We start from the raw sequence: 17,118 nt of genomic DNA, 5'->3' as shown, positions 1-17,118 counted from the left end.
TCAAAATAGTAAATATACACAGAGAATTTAGAATAGTGTCTGGCAGACAGTAAACACTCGAATGTTAGTTATGAGTCTGCCTCCACTGTTGGACTTAGTATAGATAGTGCTTTAATAAAATAGGTATTTACTGGAATTTACTGTAATTTTCATTAAAGTTTTACTTAATTTTAGCTTTATATGTAATAACATCCTATATGTTAATGCTTTTGAGTAAAAAAATTTTTTTAATGACTACTATCTTTCTCATTTTATTCTGATAACATCCCTAAGCAATGTGACTGGCCTAACTTCTTTCAGCAACTAAACCAGAAGTTGACCTACAAAGCTGTTAAGACATCATTTGGGTTAGGACTATGTTCTTCAGAACAGCAAGTGAGTTTCAATAAAGGAACTGAGACCACTCGTCTGAGCTATTTCAATAAAAAGCTTTCTATGCAGGTCTCCTTACAGTTTCCACTTTTTCCATTCAATATTTGTTAGATACTGTTACCAGATTTATGTTACTAAGACTCAGCTTTTATCATTCTTCCACTCAAAGTTTTTGACTTCCCACTGACTACATACTGAAGCTCAAACTCCTTACTCTGCCATCTCAGCTGCCTTTCAGATCTTACCCTATCCTCCCCTCCATGCATTCTGTGTTTAAAAAGAGACCTACTTTATGTCCCCTATACACATCTCCTTCTTGCCCATTTTCGAGCTAATCCTCTAACAACAGCTCCATAATCCTCTGGTATGTGGGCTTCCTGACCTCCACGTCTCTACGCAGTGGCCTATCATTCTATTCAGGGATCATCATCTCAAGTCAGCACATAAATAAAAATTGGGTTGTCAGATCGCCTTGGAAAATACCTGAAGTAGTCCATTAAGTACAATACTCATGACTTACAATCTTAGAATACTTCTACTGAACTACCATAAAAAGAGCCATTTCTCTCAGCGCGTATAGTTGACCCCACGTTAACTGAACATAGTGTTACATCAATGTACTTTGATTTCTAAAGCTCCACTCAAATGCTGCTTCTTGAGAAAATTTGTCTTCTGTGATTTCCCCCAGCTCCATGTACTCTCAGGAGCCTCAGAACTAGAACCCTGCCTCTGTTAAGGCACTGACTTTATTTCCCCATGTGCTGTGGGCTCTAGAGGTTGGTGCCTACTTTAACAACTCTTTTAAAGACCTCTTAAGGGCAGAATTTGAGTTACTGTTCTGGCACTAACTGTGAGACCTTGGTAAAGTTACTTAACCTCCCTGAGCCTCAATTTTCTCATTAATAAAAGAGGAGATAATATGATCCAGTAATTCTATTTGTGGGTGTGTATCCAAAAGAAGTGAAAGTAGGGGTCTTGAAGAGAACTTTGTACAATTCATGTTCCTCGCAGCATTATTCATAATAGCCAAAAGGTGGAAGCAAACCACATGTCCACTGACTGATGAATAAATAAAATGTGGTATATCCCTACAATGGAGTAGCATTTAGCCTTAGAAGGGAAGAACATTCCAACACGTGCTACAACGGATGAACCTTGAGGACATCGTGCTAAATGATACAGGACAGCTACAAAAAGACAAATACTGTATCATTCCACTTATAAGAGCAGTCAAATTCATAGAGACAGAAAGTGGAATGGTGGTCGCCAAGGTCTGAGGAGAGGGAGAAAGGAAAATGGGGAGTTGTTAATGGGTACGAAAAAGTTCTGGAAAATAGTTGCACAAAAATGTAAATACACTTAACACTACTGCACACTTAAAAATAATTAAAATGATAAATTTTATGCTATGTGTATTGTACCACAATCCAACAAAATAGAGAACACCAGTCTCAGAGGATTACAGTAGGGAGTATAGTAGGATGATGTACATAAAGCACTCAGCACAGAACCTAGGATGTACTACATGCCTGATAAGTAGCAGTTGTTATTTGTAAAATGTTATGTGTAGTTTTTTCGTGTTACAATCATAATGAGTATGTATATGGTTATTTCCTCTAATGTGATTTTAGAAATACTTCTGTAATTTTTATAAATCATTTAATCAAGTTAACAGCCACACAGAATTTTACCTATTGCATCTTAGTTTTACTTAACTATCCTCTTGTGTACGTACGACTACATCAGATGGCATGAGCATTTTTTATGGCTGTTATTTTATTTTTTACATAACATGGGAAAATATAAGACTGAACATTTAGGAAAGGAAAACTAATGTTTTAAGAGTCATGCCAGCAGGCAAATTCTTTGCCAAACGCTCAGCACCAGTGGTGTCTGGTGGAAACCAAAGCACGTTGTACCCCTAATGCTTTAGTTGGCATTAAATACCACTGCTGTACAGGGAGAAATACTGCTGATCCTACCCGTTGGGGCATTTTAAACTAATATAGTTAGAGCCTTCCTACTCAAAACAAGAAAATCACTTAACTAAGGCACCTTTGAAAAATTGTAAGGCTTTATGTTTTGTGTGTGCGTATGTGTGTGTGTGCACGCGCGTGCTTGCTTCCCCCTAACTTTATCTTATTTTCTTAAGTAACAGATTCCTAATTTTTAGCAAGGTACATTACCCCCATTCACTCCCCCCAACTAAAATGCCAGACATGGTAGCTCACGCTTGTAATCCTAGCACTTTTGGGAGGCTGAGGCGAAAGGATCACCTGACCCCAGAAGTTTGGGACCAGCCTGGACAACATAGCAAGACTCCATCTTTACAGAAAAATGTTTTTGAAAAAATTAGCTGGGTGTGGTGATATATGCCTGTAGTCCCAGCTACTTGGGAGGCTGAGGTGAGAGGATCACTTAAGTCCAGGAGTTTGAAGCTGCAGTGAGCCATGATTGCACCACTGCATTCTGCCCTGGGTGACAACGCAGGATCCTACCTCAAAAAGGAAAAAAAAAAAAAAAGACAACATTTTCCAGTCTCCCAAGCAGCTAAGGTGACTATGTGATTAGGTTTTGGTTAGTAAAACACAAGCAGAAGTTATGTATGCCTTTCAGAAAAATGTTTTGAAAGGAAAAGGACATCCTTTGTCCTCCATCCAGCTGCATGGAACAGACAGAAGAGTCGCCAGTCCCTCAGAATCATACATACTCTAGCCCTTCTTTCTCCCAAGAAGAGATCACAGCAACTACTATTCCTAAAACTCCCTGGACATCCAGAACACAGTCCACAGAGGCATCTCTAAGGTCTCCCTCCCTATATAACACTAGCAAGAAGAATCTCTCCCTGCTTCCCTGGTCTAGCCTGGAAAAAAAGAATGACCCAAACAGTCCCTACAGAACCAGTGACACCCCAGAGGATCTGAAGTCTCTAGCCCTGAATGTGAAATAGAAACCATCCCCCTACCTGTCCTACTCTGAGAGGTGTTGTGTCCAGAAGAGACTGTGGATATGAACCCATTTTAGGTTGCAATGACATCAAAATACAATGGGACTAATGATCATTAGAGTCACAGTCAAGAAAGGATAGAGTGGCTGGAACCTGGGCGCGGGGGGGTGGGGGGGGCACTTCTAAGAACCTATCCTGAAGATATTCTTACACGAGTGTACAAAGATGTGTGTACAATGAGGCTCACTGCAGTATTACATGTAAGACTTAAAAGTAATAATCATAAGTACGGTATATCCACATAACTAAATACTATGTAATCAATATAAAGAATAAGATAACGAATAAAACAAGAAATGAAAAACATTAATGTATCAATGGGATTATGGTGGTAACTGCCAGAACAAAAACCAGGGTGGTTCAAAGTGGTTACCCCAACTTCTGTTAAACAAGATGATGGCCGGAACAAAGAGCACATAAGAGACAAAGGTGGATGAGCCACGTCAACACACTTGGGAGACGGAAGGCAAATGGGGTGATTTGCAGAACAGAGAAAGCAAGATACTCCTGTATGCAGAGAGGTGGACACCTTTGAAAAAAGCCTAAATCCCAGAACCCTGGAAAAGCTCAGAACTGGGAGACACAGGGAACCTGAGAGTCTCCAAATCTTGAGACGAGCCAAAAGTGAGGAGAAATGCCAGACTCAGAAAACTGGGTGGTAAGACCTTCAGCCCCTGCCCCATAGTTGGCTCCAGAAACACGGATAAAACTGGCAAAATCCATCTCCTAGGAGAGGAGGATTTTTCTCTGGAGAAACTAAAAATCCCAGAGAAAACATCTGTAAGGTACATACATTGGGGCATTCTTCACCAAAATGACCGAGTCCCTGTTAGTCACTCTACAATAAAGTCCATCAACTGACAAACTCTGTCTAGGTACAAAGTATTTAATCAGCTTTGTACAAACTGCAAAAGCTCAACAGACAACTAAAGGATGCTTTCAACAGAAAACAGAGACAGACAAATAAATGGAAGAATTTGGGGGAGAGAGAGACAGGGCAGGGAACAAAAGAAAACTTAGGAGAAAAAAAACAGGAAAAAACTTCGATTAATATCCTCAGAGAAAGAAAAGAATATACTGCATCTAAAACCAAGAACAGGGTGCTAATTCAAAAAGGACAAGTAGAGAACGATAAAAAATTCTTGGAAATTCAAGGTATAAGATCTGAAATAAATCCAGAAAAGTCAGAAATTTTAGGGATGTTCCTTGCAGGAAGAACCCTCCCCCGCCCCACACACACCCAGAAAAAATATGAGAAAAACATAAGAAAATTAGAGGATCAGTTCAGGAGTCTAATATCTAGACGGCAGGAGTTCCAGAAACCAAGAAAAGAAAAAATGGAGGGAAAGAAATGAACACAGGTATACTTCAAGCACACAGCTCTGAACTGAAGGCACAAGTATTCACTGTGAAATGTCAGAACACTGAAGAGAAGGGGGAAGATCCTAAAAATTTCAAGTTAGCAAATACTGGTCATATGCAAAGGACTAAGAATCAGAATGGCAACAGATTTCTCAACAGCAAATTTAGAGGCCAGAAAACAACAAAGCAATGCCTTCAAAAGTCTGAAAGAAAATAATTTTCAATCTAAACAAGTCAAACCATCAACCTGTATGAGGGCAGAATACAGATTTTCAAACATGTTAGAACTTATAAAATCTACCCCCTGTGTATGCTTTCTTAGGACGTTCCTAGAGTTAAGAGTCCACCAGAACGAGGGAATGAATCAAGAAAGAGGAAGGCATGAGATCCAGGAAGCAGGTGAAGGAGAGTCCCAGGAGGCCTTGACAGCAACTAATTCAGCCTCCAGGAGACAGAGACCTGTAAGATAAATGTCTCCAGAGGAAAAAAAAAAAAAGGAAGTAAAGAACTCAAATGAGTTTCATAAATCTTAGAGTTTGGAAGGAATTATTAAGCAATAACCAAACAAACGAAAGCAATGATCTAACTAGTTAAGATCAGATCTATATTTGCATACTGTACTTGTCTACAATCACTTTAATATTGATTTAACCAATAATTGTGATGTACCTGTACCTTGAGCAAGGGAAACTGAATTCTCATCTTCTATAACGATGTCGGTAGAAGACATACACTGCTAAATCAGTAAATAGCAATATAAACCTGTATTTCGAAATGGAAATAAGTAGGCAAGGAAAAAACACCTGAAAAGTGTCCACAGTGGAGTAGCAGCCTGCTTTGTGTCAAAAAGCTGTGTAGTACTCATGACTTTTAAAAACCATCTTCACGAATTACTTTACTACTATTAATTAAAAAAAACAACGACTGGTTACCTCTGAAGAGGGAGTCTATGTGAAGGACTGGGGTGAGGAAAACTTTTTTCATTTTGTGTACTTTTGTACCACATGAACTACTTTTAAAAAATCGAATGCATACATGGGTTTTATAATTTAAGGAAGAAAACAAAACATTACTCCTACCTAGCCAAAGCTAATAAAAACTGGGACAAAAGGGAAGGAACAGGCTTAAGAAATCCCCAAAATAAGATCTCTAAGAGTTGGTGACTTAGCAATGTGTTCAATCACATGGAAGAGAAAGCTCCTGTTGTATATATAAACGTAAGAAAAATTATATAACTAACCTATGAAAATTTACCTTCACAATAATTGATTTAATAAGTCGTTCAGTGGCAGGTTAAATTTGGAAAGTTAGTAACAGTAATAACAATGTTATTATTATTAGAGACAGAGTCTCGTATTATTGCCCAGGCTGGAGTGCAGTGGTGTGAGCATACCTCACTGTACCTCAAACTCCTGGGCTCGAGGGATCCTCCCACCTCAGCCTCCTGAATAGCTGGGACACAGGTGCACACCACCAGACTCTGGAAATTTTTGCAGTTTTTTTTGTAGAGACAGGGTCTTGCTATGTTGCCCAGGCTGGTCTCGAACTTCCAGCCTCAAGCAATTCTCCCACCTCGGCATTCCAAAGTGTTGGGATTACAAGTGTGGGCTACTGTGCCCAGCCATTAATTATTATTTTGCCCAGCTTTCAAACCACGATGGTAGCTACTCATTCTTTTCTGTTAAATGCAAATGGTTAAGAATATCAATCTCCATTACAGGTTTCTGAACAAATTGTCCCAACAGACTACAACCCTGTTTTAAAAGATTTAAAGTTGCTCATTACAGATTTGGCATTATAATATTTATTTCAGAACAAAATTTAAACCCCAGTAGATCCCACTCACTTCTGAAATGACTATTTTTGACAATCCTCGAATACTGAGGCTTTCTTGAGCATGACTTTTTACCCTGCCTAGATGGAAAAAGCATTCTTTGAAGCAGCTCCTCAAAATTTGGACTTAGCTGCTTCCTCACCTGATGTGCGAGTACAATTGCCTAAGAGTATAATTCAAAAACGATTTGCTGAAACTCATAGATGATTCATGTCTCTATTCTGTCCTGCTCCTCCTCAAATGAGCCAGATCTTACAGGCGTTTCAGTTTTCCCCAGATACAAAGAAAATAAAATGAGGTTGGCAGCTGGAGGAGGCGGTGTCATCCGCAAAGCCAAAGCAATGCAACCACTTGTACCTTAACTCTTCTCCGTTTTCTCCCCTTTTCTTCCCCTGGAATCTGCTTCTCTCCTTTCTTTCTCTTTTTCCGCTTTCTGTCCTTGTGTTTGTCATGATCGTTTTTGTCTTCGAAGAGGCTGGAGTCGTGCCCCGAGCTGCCCGTGGAGAGTTCGGTGACTTCGCTCCCTCCTACTTTGAGGACCAGCTTCAAGGGCTTCTCTACATACTCTTAAAAAAAAGAAAAGAAAAAAGAAAGGAAAGCGCGTCGATTAAAGTCGGGCCTCTCCAGGGAGTGCTAAGGCTGCAGAGCGCGAAGGCGCAGCAAGGCCGAGGCGGCTTTGGGCGCTCCGCGAAGCACCTGTTGAATGACGGACCCCGGCGCCGCCCGCCCCGAACGCTCCCAGGCCTCCCGGGCCCGCCTCACGTCTCCCCACCAGAAACCCACCAGACCAGGGGGACCCGGGTTCGAATGCCGCCGCCGCACGGCGGGGGGCAGCGCGGCCTCGGGCAAGACGCGCCCCCTTCGCGGGCCTGGGCCTGCAGTGGGAGGGAAGGGCCCCGGGCCGCCCCGGAGCCATTGGGAAAGAGCGGAAGCCCCGCAGAGCCGCCGAGGGCCCGCTGCCCGCACCCCGGTCCACTCCTCACCCTCGTAGAGGTGTTTGTCCGACTTGTGTTTCTTGTGCTTCTTGCCCATGTCCGACCGGGCCCCCGTGCCCGCCCCCCGCGCCAGGCCCAGGCCGTGCGGCGCCGCTTCCGGTCCGGGCCAGGCGAGCGGAGGGCGGGAGCGGGGCCCGCGAGACCCCGCGCCGCGCGGCAGGGGGGCGGCGCGCGCCGGTGGGCGCGATGCCCCTCTCGAGAAGACGGCACGCGAGACCCGGCCGGAGCCCGAGAGCGGCGGCAGGGGGGCAAGCGGCCGGCGCAGAGGCGGGAAAGAGGGCCCGCCGCGCGCACGGGGTGCCGGCGGCTGCGGGTGGCGGCCCCTGGCGACCGGAGGTGGCGCTGCAGCCCGCGGGCCGGGGGCGGAGTCGGGGCCCTGACGGGGCCGGGAGCGGAGCTGGGGCGGGGCCGGGGAGGGGCGGGGTCGGGAGCGGAGCCGGGCAGGGGCCGGGGCGGGGTCGGGGTCGGGGGCGGGGCCGGGGCCGGATCCACCGCTCAGACTCTTGTCTTTCTTCCTTCCTCCCTCTCCCCTCAATTTGTCTGTCTTGTCTCTGTCTCTGTGTCTCTCCCTCCGTCTCCCCTTCCCTCCTTTCTTTTTACTCCCTCTCTCTCTTTCTTTCTCTTTCCCTTCTTCCCTTCCTTCCTCCTTCCTTCCTTTCTTCCGTCCTTACTGCCTCCCTTCAAGCCTTCCTTTTTTTTCTTCCTCATCTCCCTTCCCTCTTCCCGTCTCCTTCCCTCTTTTTTTCTTTTCTTTTTTTACCCTTCCTCCTTCCCCCACTCTTCCTTTCTTTCCACTTTCCCTTGCTTCTGTTTCTTCCCTTTTACTATATTGACTGAACCCCATACTGGGTGCCAGACCCAGCGAACTCAGCACATTGGTGACTGAAGATTCTAATGTTAAAAAAATCTTATGTGCTGATAGGTGAAGGTTTCCAGATGCTTGACTGTCTTTACTTCTAGCTGTATGGTGCTTTGTCTGTTTTCAGATAAGCTCATAATTATAGTCTCCTCTTAAGAAAGGATCTGTTATCAGTCATTTATACTTTAGTAAGAATTTAGACCCATGAATCACCTCTCCCAGGAAGATTTGTAGCTTTACCTTCAACTTCAGTGGTGAAATTATAGGCTTATATTTTAGGACCCTATTATTGGCAACTAATAGAAACCAATTTGAATTATTTCAAGTAAATAAAAGGGGATTTATTGGTTTACATGTCTAGAAAGGGCAAGAATAAAGCTTGCCAGAGGGAAAACAGGAACCAGGGATGTAATGCTGTTGACTGGCATGCCAGCTCGCTCTCTCTCTTGTCTCTTTGTATATCGGTCTCCATCTCCCCGCTTCTTTCCTATATGGCTGGAAACATGGCCACCATCTGCTTCTGAGGCCTCTTCTTTATAGTGTCCTGACCAACTGGGAAAAAGATCTCTTCCTGTCAGCTTCACCTGGAAAACAGTCCCAGGGAAGGACTCCGATTGGCTTGGCTTGTGTCACATGTTTTATGGGACAGGGGATGGGAGATTGATTCAGCCTGGATGCCAAATCTACCCCTTCACCCCCTTGGCCAAGAGAAGTGGAGTCTGTGATTGGCAGCCCCTGCCAGACTTCTATGGTTAGCCAGGGAAGATGAGGTTCTTCTAATGAAGAGAGCTGCTTTTTCATGAAAGCTAAAAGTGTGTGTCTATTATTTCCCTGTAACAAGCCTCTCTGGTGTCTGTGAGGTAGAGATTGGGGTGTGGGAAGAGGGGTTGTGTTGGGGAAGAGACCTTCTGCTGCTCTGAAATCAAGCCAGCAAGGCCCCCTAGGCCCCCTAAGCATAGGGCAAAGCTTGGTTTCAGCTTTTCATCCGTTGTCTATAACTTATTTTGCTTTAAGAAGAACCACTAAGCCAACTCCCACTGTGGGTCTGGCCTGTATTGTGGCATTGCCTTGCTCCAGGTTCAACCTGTGGGTTTACCTGTCTGCTCCTCATTACCCTGGGTACCTCCTTGGTACTTACAGCACCTAGCACAGTGACTACTACTGTCCAAATGCCCCTCAGAGGAAAAAGGTTTGGTGAACTCATCCATACTATCGAGTTAGTAATTTCCCTTCCCTCTCAAGAGTGATTCTACGTAGGTCACAAAGTGGTCACAGCAATGGAAAGTGACTAAGAGTACGTAGCAGAAAACACCTCCCAGAAAAATGTTCCTGGAAGTCAAAGCCCAAACTCATCTAGTTTTAAATTCTCAGCACTAATACCATGCCTGGCACATAGAAGGCACCAGAAAATGCTAGTTGAGCTGCACGGTCCTGGTTCGGGCAGACTCCCCGAGAGATTTCTGCCTGCTGCCATTCATGTCCTCCCAGTGAGTGTGGAATGGCCTGGAGACTGGTTTCAGAGCAATAGAATATGGCAAAGATGATGGATGTCACTCCTGTGATGAGGATACATAAGACTTCAGTCTTGCTTGCTGACTGTCTCTCTTGCCTTCTTGGCTTGCATGTTTTGATGAAGTAAGCTACCATGCTGGAGAAGCCCATGTGACAAAGACCTGAGGCTGGCCTCCAGTTGACATCCGGCTACAACTGAGGCTACCAGTCCAACAGCCTTGAAGGATTGAATCCTGCCAGCAACCGTCTGAGCTTCAAAGTGGATCCTTCCTCAGTGGAGCATTCAGATGAGACCTCAGCCCTGGCTGACATCCTGATCACAGCCCTGTGAGAGACCCAGAAGCAGAGGACCCAGTTAAGCTGTGCCCAGACTTCTCCCCCAACAGCCCAACAGCTCTTGAGTGAGTGAGACAGAGCTGACTTGAGTCCTGGGGTCACAGATGCTTACAGGGTCTGTGACCTTGGCATGTCCTGAGAGGGCTGCCTACCTCTGAACCTTGGAACCAGGGTGAGGTCATCGGGTGTGCTGCTGCAACAGGGTGGTTGTAAGGATGAAAGAAGATAATGCGGTCAGAGCGCCGAGAGTAATGCCTGATATGGTAGATAGTAAATGGTCAATAAATATCAGCTGCTAATACTAACTTTTAAATATTTGTGAATGTCACTTTCCTGCTCAAAACCATCTCATGGCTCCCTGTCTCACTCGGAGTCATAGCCAAATCTGCACCTTGGCTTTCAGGGCCAGATCTGGCCCTCATTCTCTTTCCAGCCCCATCCCCCTGCCCCCTCCTCCCTCCTGCCCCAAGCCCCTGCTTCTCTTCCCTGGGTCCAGAACACTCTCCCCTGAGCTCCTGGAGTGGCTCCTGCCCTCATATCACCTTGGTCTCCCCTGTGACCACCTCAGAGAAGCTTCTGGACCACCAACTCACACACCCCTTCCCCTCTTTCCCTCAGCCTCTGCAATGCCTTGTTTCTCTCCATTGCACCTACAGCCTCCAAAATCATGTTGAATATCTCTTCCCTATCTGTGTGTGTGTCCACCATCTGTCCACTGGCTTCCCAGGTCCCCAAGGTTAGGGAATAGGTCTGTCTCACTCCTGGCTGTGTCCCCCACACTTAGCACAGAGCTGGGCTCAGCACAGGCCCTGGAGAAATATTTGTTGGACAAATGAATGCATCATAATTACTGTGTTGTAATAATAATTCTCTTCCTCCTTCCTCCCCTTTCTGGTGGAGACACGAGGTGACTGGAGGCCTCTGGGAGAGTTTGTGGAGGAGAAGACACCAAGAAAGCCTGGCCACTGGGGGGTGTGGCGTGCCCAGGAAATCTCTGCGCAGCTCGGCTTGGAGGTGGCCCCTCTTCAGCCTGGCCTCTCTGCTGAGGAGTTGTTGCCCAGGGTGCCTTCAGGCCTTGGTGCTCCGACAGAGAGGACGCTCTGGGACACAGCTGATGTCCTGGCCACCTGACCCTGAGGTAGAGTGTGGCCTTTTTGGTTGGGTGGGATGAGGGCTGGGTGAAACTCAGTGGCCTTGGTTCTGGGACACCCACTGGGAACCCTTTATAGCTATTCCCCTATAGCCAACAAATGAAAGAGGGCTGCTGGGTGCTGACCTATGATCTGGACAGACTAAAAGCCTCGAACATCAGGGGCTTCTGAGCCCCTCGCCTCTGCTTGGCCATACTCCTCAAAGCCCCCTTATGCAGCACTGAGGCAGGATGGGGAACTCTTGAGACGGAGAGAATCCTTGGGCTACTAACTTCTCCTGCTTTCCTTTGTCTGAATCTCAGTTTTCTCCTCTGAGGGATGGGCAGAGCCAGCTCCGTGCAGCCTGTGTGGCTGGCATGAGGGTTAGCAAAAGCAAGGAGTGAGAAATGTTCTGGCATGACGCAGGCCTTCCCAAGTGTAACGGGGCCGAGCGTGGGTGGGAAAGGGCCGGTTCTGGATACTCCATGGGGATTCCTGCCCTCTGTCCTGCGGTGGGAGGTGGCATTCCCTGAGCCCATGCCCCCAGCAGCTCCAGCAAGTGCCTCATTTGGCACCAGGAGCAGGTCTGGGCCTTCCTGGTGTCAGCCTGGTGCCAGCCTGTGAGTGCTGCTGGGAGAGGCCTCGAGAGGCTGAGGCTGGTTCAGCAGGCAGCTCTGTGGGGAATCAGTGGCCTGGGGTGATTCGCTATGACAGGTTGTTGACAGTGCAGCTTCCAGGGTTGCTCATGGTCACTGGTGGAGCAGCCCCAGCTGCTGCCTCTGAATGAGGAAAAGAGAGAGGCGGTGGATGGCCGCCATCCACGTGGGCATGCCATACGGCCTCTGCCCACACGGTCTCAGAGCTGCTTGCTAGAGGGCAGCGAGCCCAAGCCATGACACTCACGGCTGCCAACCCCAAAAGTCATTTAGCCTCAGAGCCCTTGATCAAATAAGACAGAGGCAACATCAGGACCTTCCTTCCTTCTTTCAGTTCATATTTTGTGTGTGCCTACTATGTGCTGGGAGGTGCTAGGAACATGGTGGGAGTAAAATAGACACAGCCTTGCCCTTATGGAAAGCACAGTGAGATGCATGTTAGACGGAGAACACAGACAAGTATTTAAACATGGCCATGCTAACGGTTAGAAAGGAAAACAGCAGGCTGCTGTCTGGATAGTGCTCTGACCCAGGCTGAGGGCTCATCTAGGCCTGACCTGGAGGATAAGTCTTGGTTAGGTGCTCTACAAGTGGGACCTGAGACGTGGATCTGTTGGGGTGGCAATCGGGGAGAACCTGCGAGGCAGGAGAGAAGCAGGACGGGGTGGGGAGAAGCAGAGAAAGAGGTGGTCTCAGCCTCAGCCCCGTGCCACAGTGGTGGTGGGGGCGAGGGGGGATAGGGAACATCAAATGTCCAGGGAACAGTCCCACCCTGTGGGAGGTGGCTGGCCTTTTGTAGCCCATGTTGGGCAGTGAGGTCTGCCTGATTGTCGCCTGTTGCAGAGGTGACTCTAGTTTGTCCCAAGGCAATTCTCTGAGGGAGGTGTGCGGCTACCTTCCATGAGTGGCCAACACTCCCAGCTGCTGGTGACGCCCCTCCAGCAGGATGTCCCTTCAGGAGAGGTGAGCCAAGCAGGCATCAGCTGCATCTACTAAACAGGTGGAGAGATCAGCATGCGCAAAGGTGAAGGAAAGTTAGGTGCAGTCGGGGAGGAGAGGAGACCAGGTTTGGAGCAAGAGAGATGATGGGGACTGTGTCTGGAAGAAAGGCTGGGGCTGGCCAGAGCCTTTCAAGGCATGGCAGAGATGCTTGATTTTATTTGGGATGCCCATGAAGGCAGTGGACGTGGGTGCATGGCCAGATTGGCAATTTAAGAAGAGCGCTTTGGCTTCTGAATGAAGGAAGAATTGGAATGGTTTTAGGAGACCAGGCAGAGAGACCAGCTTAGAAGCGATGTGGTCTTCAAAGGGGAGATGGGGGTGGCTTGGTCTAGCATGGATGATGTGGGGATGGTGCAATGGGATAATTCAAGAGTTATGTAGGAGGAAGAACTTAGGAGAGGTTAGGGATGTCTGTGCAGAACCCAAGAGGAGAAGCCAAGTAGGAAGTTGAATGCATGTGTCTCTTGCTTGGAAGGGAGGTGAGACCTGAAAATAGATTTTTGGCGTAGAGATGTCTTTGGAACCTCAGGAGTGAATGAGACCACGCAGGAGGAGAGAGTACAGTGATCAGAGAAGATGGAGCCTTGAAGAGCTTCAATAAATATCTAACAGGTGAATAAAGGATGAGGAAGCAGCAGAGGAGACTGAGGAGGGGGAAGGAGGCAGGAGGAGAAGCAGGACAGTAGGACACCCAGCAGGGGAGGACAGAGCTCTGGAGCCAGGTGAGGGCAGTGGCGGGCTGAGAGTGTGCAGAAGAAAAGCTGGGCCAGGCTACCGGGAGCCTCTAAGCACTGGAAGGGCTGGGGGAGGGTGGATCAGACAAGTAGACTTGTGCATGCAAGGCCACTGAGGTGATGCTGGAGAGTGAGAGATGTGATGAGACAGAGATGCAGAAGGGAACACTGAGGCCTTGAAATGACAGGCTGTGGGGTGTGGACTTTCCCCTGTAAAGTGGGATAAACCAGATGAAATGGTCTCCTTGGGGAAAGCTGGGCATTTTCCAGGAGGCCCAGGCTGGGGACAGACCATGAGCAGCTCAAAAATGATCCTGCAGGCCCGGGCTCCCGGTCCATCATGATTCTTTGGAGCACTGCCCTGTGGACGGGGCCCAGGATCAAATTCCCTTCACAGAAAGTCGCTATGGTTTGATAAACTCTTATCAGACTGTGGCTGTGGGCTTGTGCCATGTCACCCAGATCTCTAATTTCATAGTCCTGGCTCTGCCAAAAACTGGCTGTGAAACCTGGACATGTCTCTCCCCTATCCCTATCTAAACAGGGCTGCAGAAAGAGGAGGAGTCAGTCAGATGTGCTGACTCATGCCTGTAATCCCAGCACTTTTGGAGGCTGAGGTGGGAGGGTTGCTCAAGACTGGCTTGGGCAACGTAGTGAGACCCCATTTCTACAAAAAATTAAAAATTAGCCAGGTGTGGTGGTGCATGCCTGTGGTCCCAGCTACTCAGGAGGCTGAGGCAGGAGGATCACTTGAGCCCAAGAGGTGAAGGCTGCAGTGAACTATGATTGTGCCACTGCATTCCAGCCTGGGCAACACAGTGAAATCCTGTCTCAAAAACAAAAAATAAGGTAAAAAGATAAAGAAAGAGGACTTGACTGGCTGCTTTCAAGCTGTTGGTTCTAGGGAAGCACTTCTGATGCTCTGTCACTCTCTGATAAAGACTTTGTTTTTAAAAATATGTGTATATTTTAGGTTTTTCTTGATTCGGTTATTTAGTTTTAAACCTATTTATTGCCTAAGTAATTAATGTTCATTATAGACAAATTGAAAATACAAATAGGTGTAAGGAAGATATTTCAAATTGCTCATAATCTCACCACTTTCTGTAATAGTTTGGTATATGTCATTCCAGATATTTTCCAGTGGTTTTTTTTTTTTTTTTTTTTGTTAGAGTTTGGTGGTGATTCTCTTCTCCCTGCCTCAGGGGATATATTCATGATACCCCTTTATTGAGCCTGGCTACTCAAAGATTGGTCCAGGGACGGCTGCGTTGACAAGACCTGGGAGCTTGGTAGAGATGCAGAATCTCAGGTCCCACCTCAGGATTGTAGAATCGGAAATCACATTTTAAACGAGATTCCTGGGTGATTCATATATGTGTATTAAACTTTGAGAAGCACTATTCTGGAACATTAGCTTAGACTTAGACTGAATTTTCTTGGACGAGAGAAAGGGAACATTTCAGAAGTTGGAACAACTAGACATCAAAAGGAGACCTTTGACAAAACCAGATAAACTAAACTAAAAGGTTTTTTTTTTTGTTGTTGTTGTTGTTTTTTAACTCACAAGCCCACAGAAAGATGGAAAAGGTCTGAGGGACTTTTCATTTACTTTATTTATTCATTTATTTTAGAGATGGGGTCTTGCTATGTTGCCCAGGCTGGAGTGCAGTGGCTATTCACAGGGGCGATCATGGTGCAAGACAGCCTTGAACTCCTGGGTGCAGGCAATCCTCCTGTCTCAACCTTCCAAGTAGCTGGGACTACAGGTATGTGCCACTGCACCTGGCATTTACCCCAGTTATTTAAAAAGTTTCTTTTTCTTTTCTTTTTTTTTTTTTTTTTTTTTGAGACGGAGTCTCACTCTGTCGCCTAGGCTGGAGTGCAGTGGTGCAATCTCAGCTCACTGCAAGCTCTGCCTCCTGGGTTCACGCCATTCTCCTGCCTCAGCCTCCCGAGTAGCTGGGACTATAGTTGCCCGCCACCAAGCCCGGCTAATTTTTTGTATCTTTAGTAGAGACAGGGTTTCAATGTGTTAGCCAGGACGGTCTTGATCTTCTGACCTCCTGACCTCTTGATCTGCCCACCTCGGCCTCCCTAAAAAGTATTTTTAACTGTTAAAAAAGAACAGTGATAGAATGCTAGAACTTATTCCTTCTTATCTAGTAATTTTGTATTCATTAACCAACTGTTTTTTTGTGTGTTTGTTTTTTGTTTTTGTTTTTCCTGTGAAGCTTTTATTTTGGGCAGAGGGCAGGGAGCTCAGTCCTTCCTGGCAGCCACTTTCTTCATGGCGGCCAGGACGTGGCTCAGCTCCTCTCTCTTCCTCTTGGCATAGATGTGTGTTAAGCAACCTCTTTCTATCTGCCCTCCCTATTCTTCCCAGCCTCCAGTTACTACCCTACTTCCTGCTCTAGCCTACCCTCTACTTCCATGAGATCAACTCCTTTAGCTTCCACATATGAGTGAGGGCAAAGGATTTAGCCTTTAGTCCTGCAGTATTTCTCTTTCTGGGCCTGGCTTATTTCACTTAACGTTGTGTCTTCCAGGTCACCCATGTTGTTTCAAACAACAGGATTTCCTTCTTTTTTAAGGCTGAGTAGTATTCCATTGTGTACTTGCTTTATCCATTCGTCTGCTGATGGATATTTAGCTAGATAGGAGGAATACCTTTTAGTGTTCTTTAGCACTGCAGGGTGACTATAGTTAATAATAATTTATTGTATATTTCAAATAGCTAGAAAAGAGGATTTTGAATGTTTTCAACACAAAGAAATAATAAATGTGTGAGGTGATGGATGTGCTAATTACTCAGATTTGATCATTACACATTGTTTATGTATCAAACTATCACTCCGTACCCCATAAATATGTATAATTATTATGTATCAATTATAAATAATTTTTAAAAAGTGATTAAAAACCTCCCATACATGCAAATATATAATAAAATTTTATACATTGGAAATGAATAACACATTGAAATTTGGGTCTTCATTGATTGCAAAAAGTAAATGTTAAGAACTTTTTTTTCTTTCTTTCTTTTTTAAGATGGAGTCTCACTCTGTCTTCCAGGTTGGAGTACAGTGGCATGATCTTGGCTCACTGCAACCTCCACCTCCAGGGTTCAAGTGATTCTCCTGCCTCAGCCTCCCGAGTAGCTGGGTTTACAGGCGTGTGCCACCACACCCAGCTAATTCTTGTATTTTTAGTAGTGACACGGTTTCGCCATGTTGGCCAGGCTGGTCTTGAACTCCTGACCTCAGGTGATCCACCTGCCTTGGCCTCCTGAAGTGCTAGGATTAGAGACGTGAGCCAC

At 46.2% G+C, this 17,118-nt stretch overlaps 1 protein-coding gene across 4 annotated transcripts in view; it reads right to left on the bottom strand.

The window, feature by feature from the left end:
* Window positions 1-7,818, bottom strand: part of BRD7 (bromodomain containing 7) — a 50,965-nt gene extending 43,147 nt beyond the window's left edge. For 3 of the 4 annotated variants that reach the window (XM_030797258.1, XM_030797278.1, XM_030797285.1), the window contains exons 1-2: window positions 7,559-7,818; window positions 6,933-7,141 (exon numbers count right to left, since the gene is read on the bottom strand). In XM_030797258.1, coding sequence (XP_030653118.1) covers window positions 6,933-7,141; window positions 7,559-7,607 — 258 coding nt within the window. In that variant the 5' untranslated portion in view covers window positions 7,608-7,818. The remainder of the gene's footprint in view (window positions 1-6,932; window positions 7,142-7,558) is intronic. The other variant, XM_030797269.1, reaches the window with a different exon arrangement.
* Between the last annotated feature and the right edge of the window lie 9,300 nt (window positions 7,819-17,118).

The sequence above is a fragment of the Nomascus leucogenys genome, chromosome 2 (assembly GCF_006542625.1).
Source record: "Nomascus leucogenys isolate Asia chromosome 2, Asia_NLE_v1, whole genome shotgun sequence".
In the NCBI taxonomy this organism is placed as follows: domain Eukaryota; kingdom Metazoa; phylum Chordata; class Mammalia; order Primates; family Hylobatidae; genus Nomascus; species Nomascus leucogenys.
This window is presented reverse-complemented; position numbering and strand designations above follow the sequence as displayed.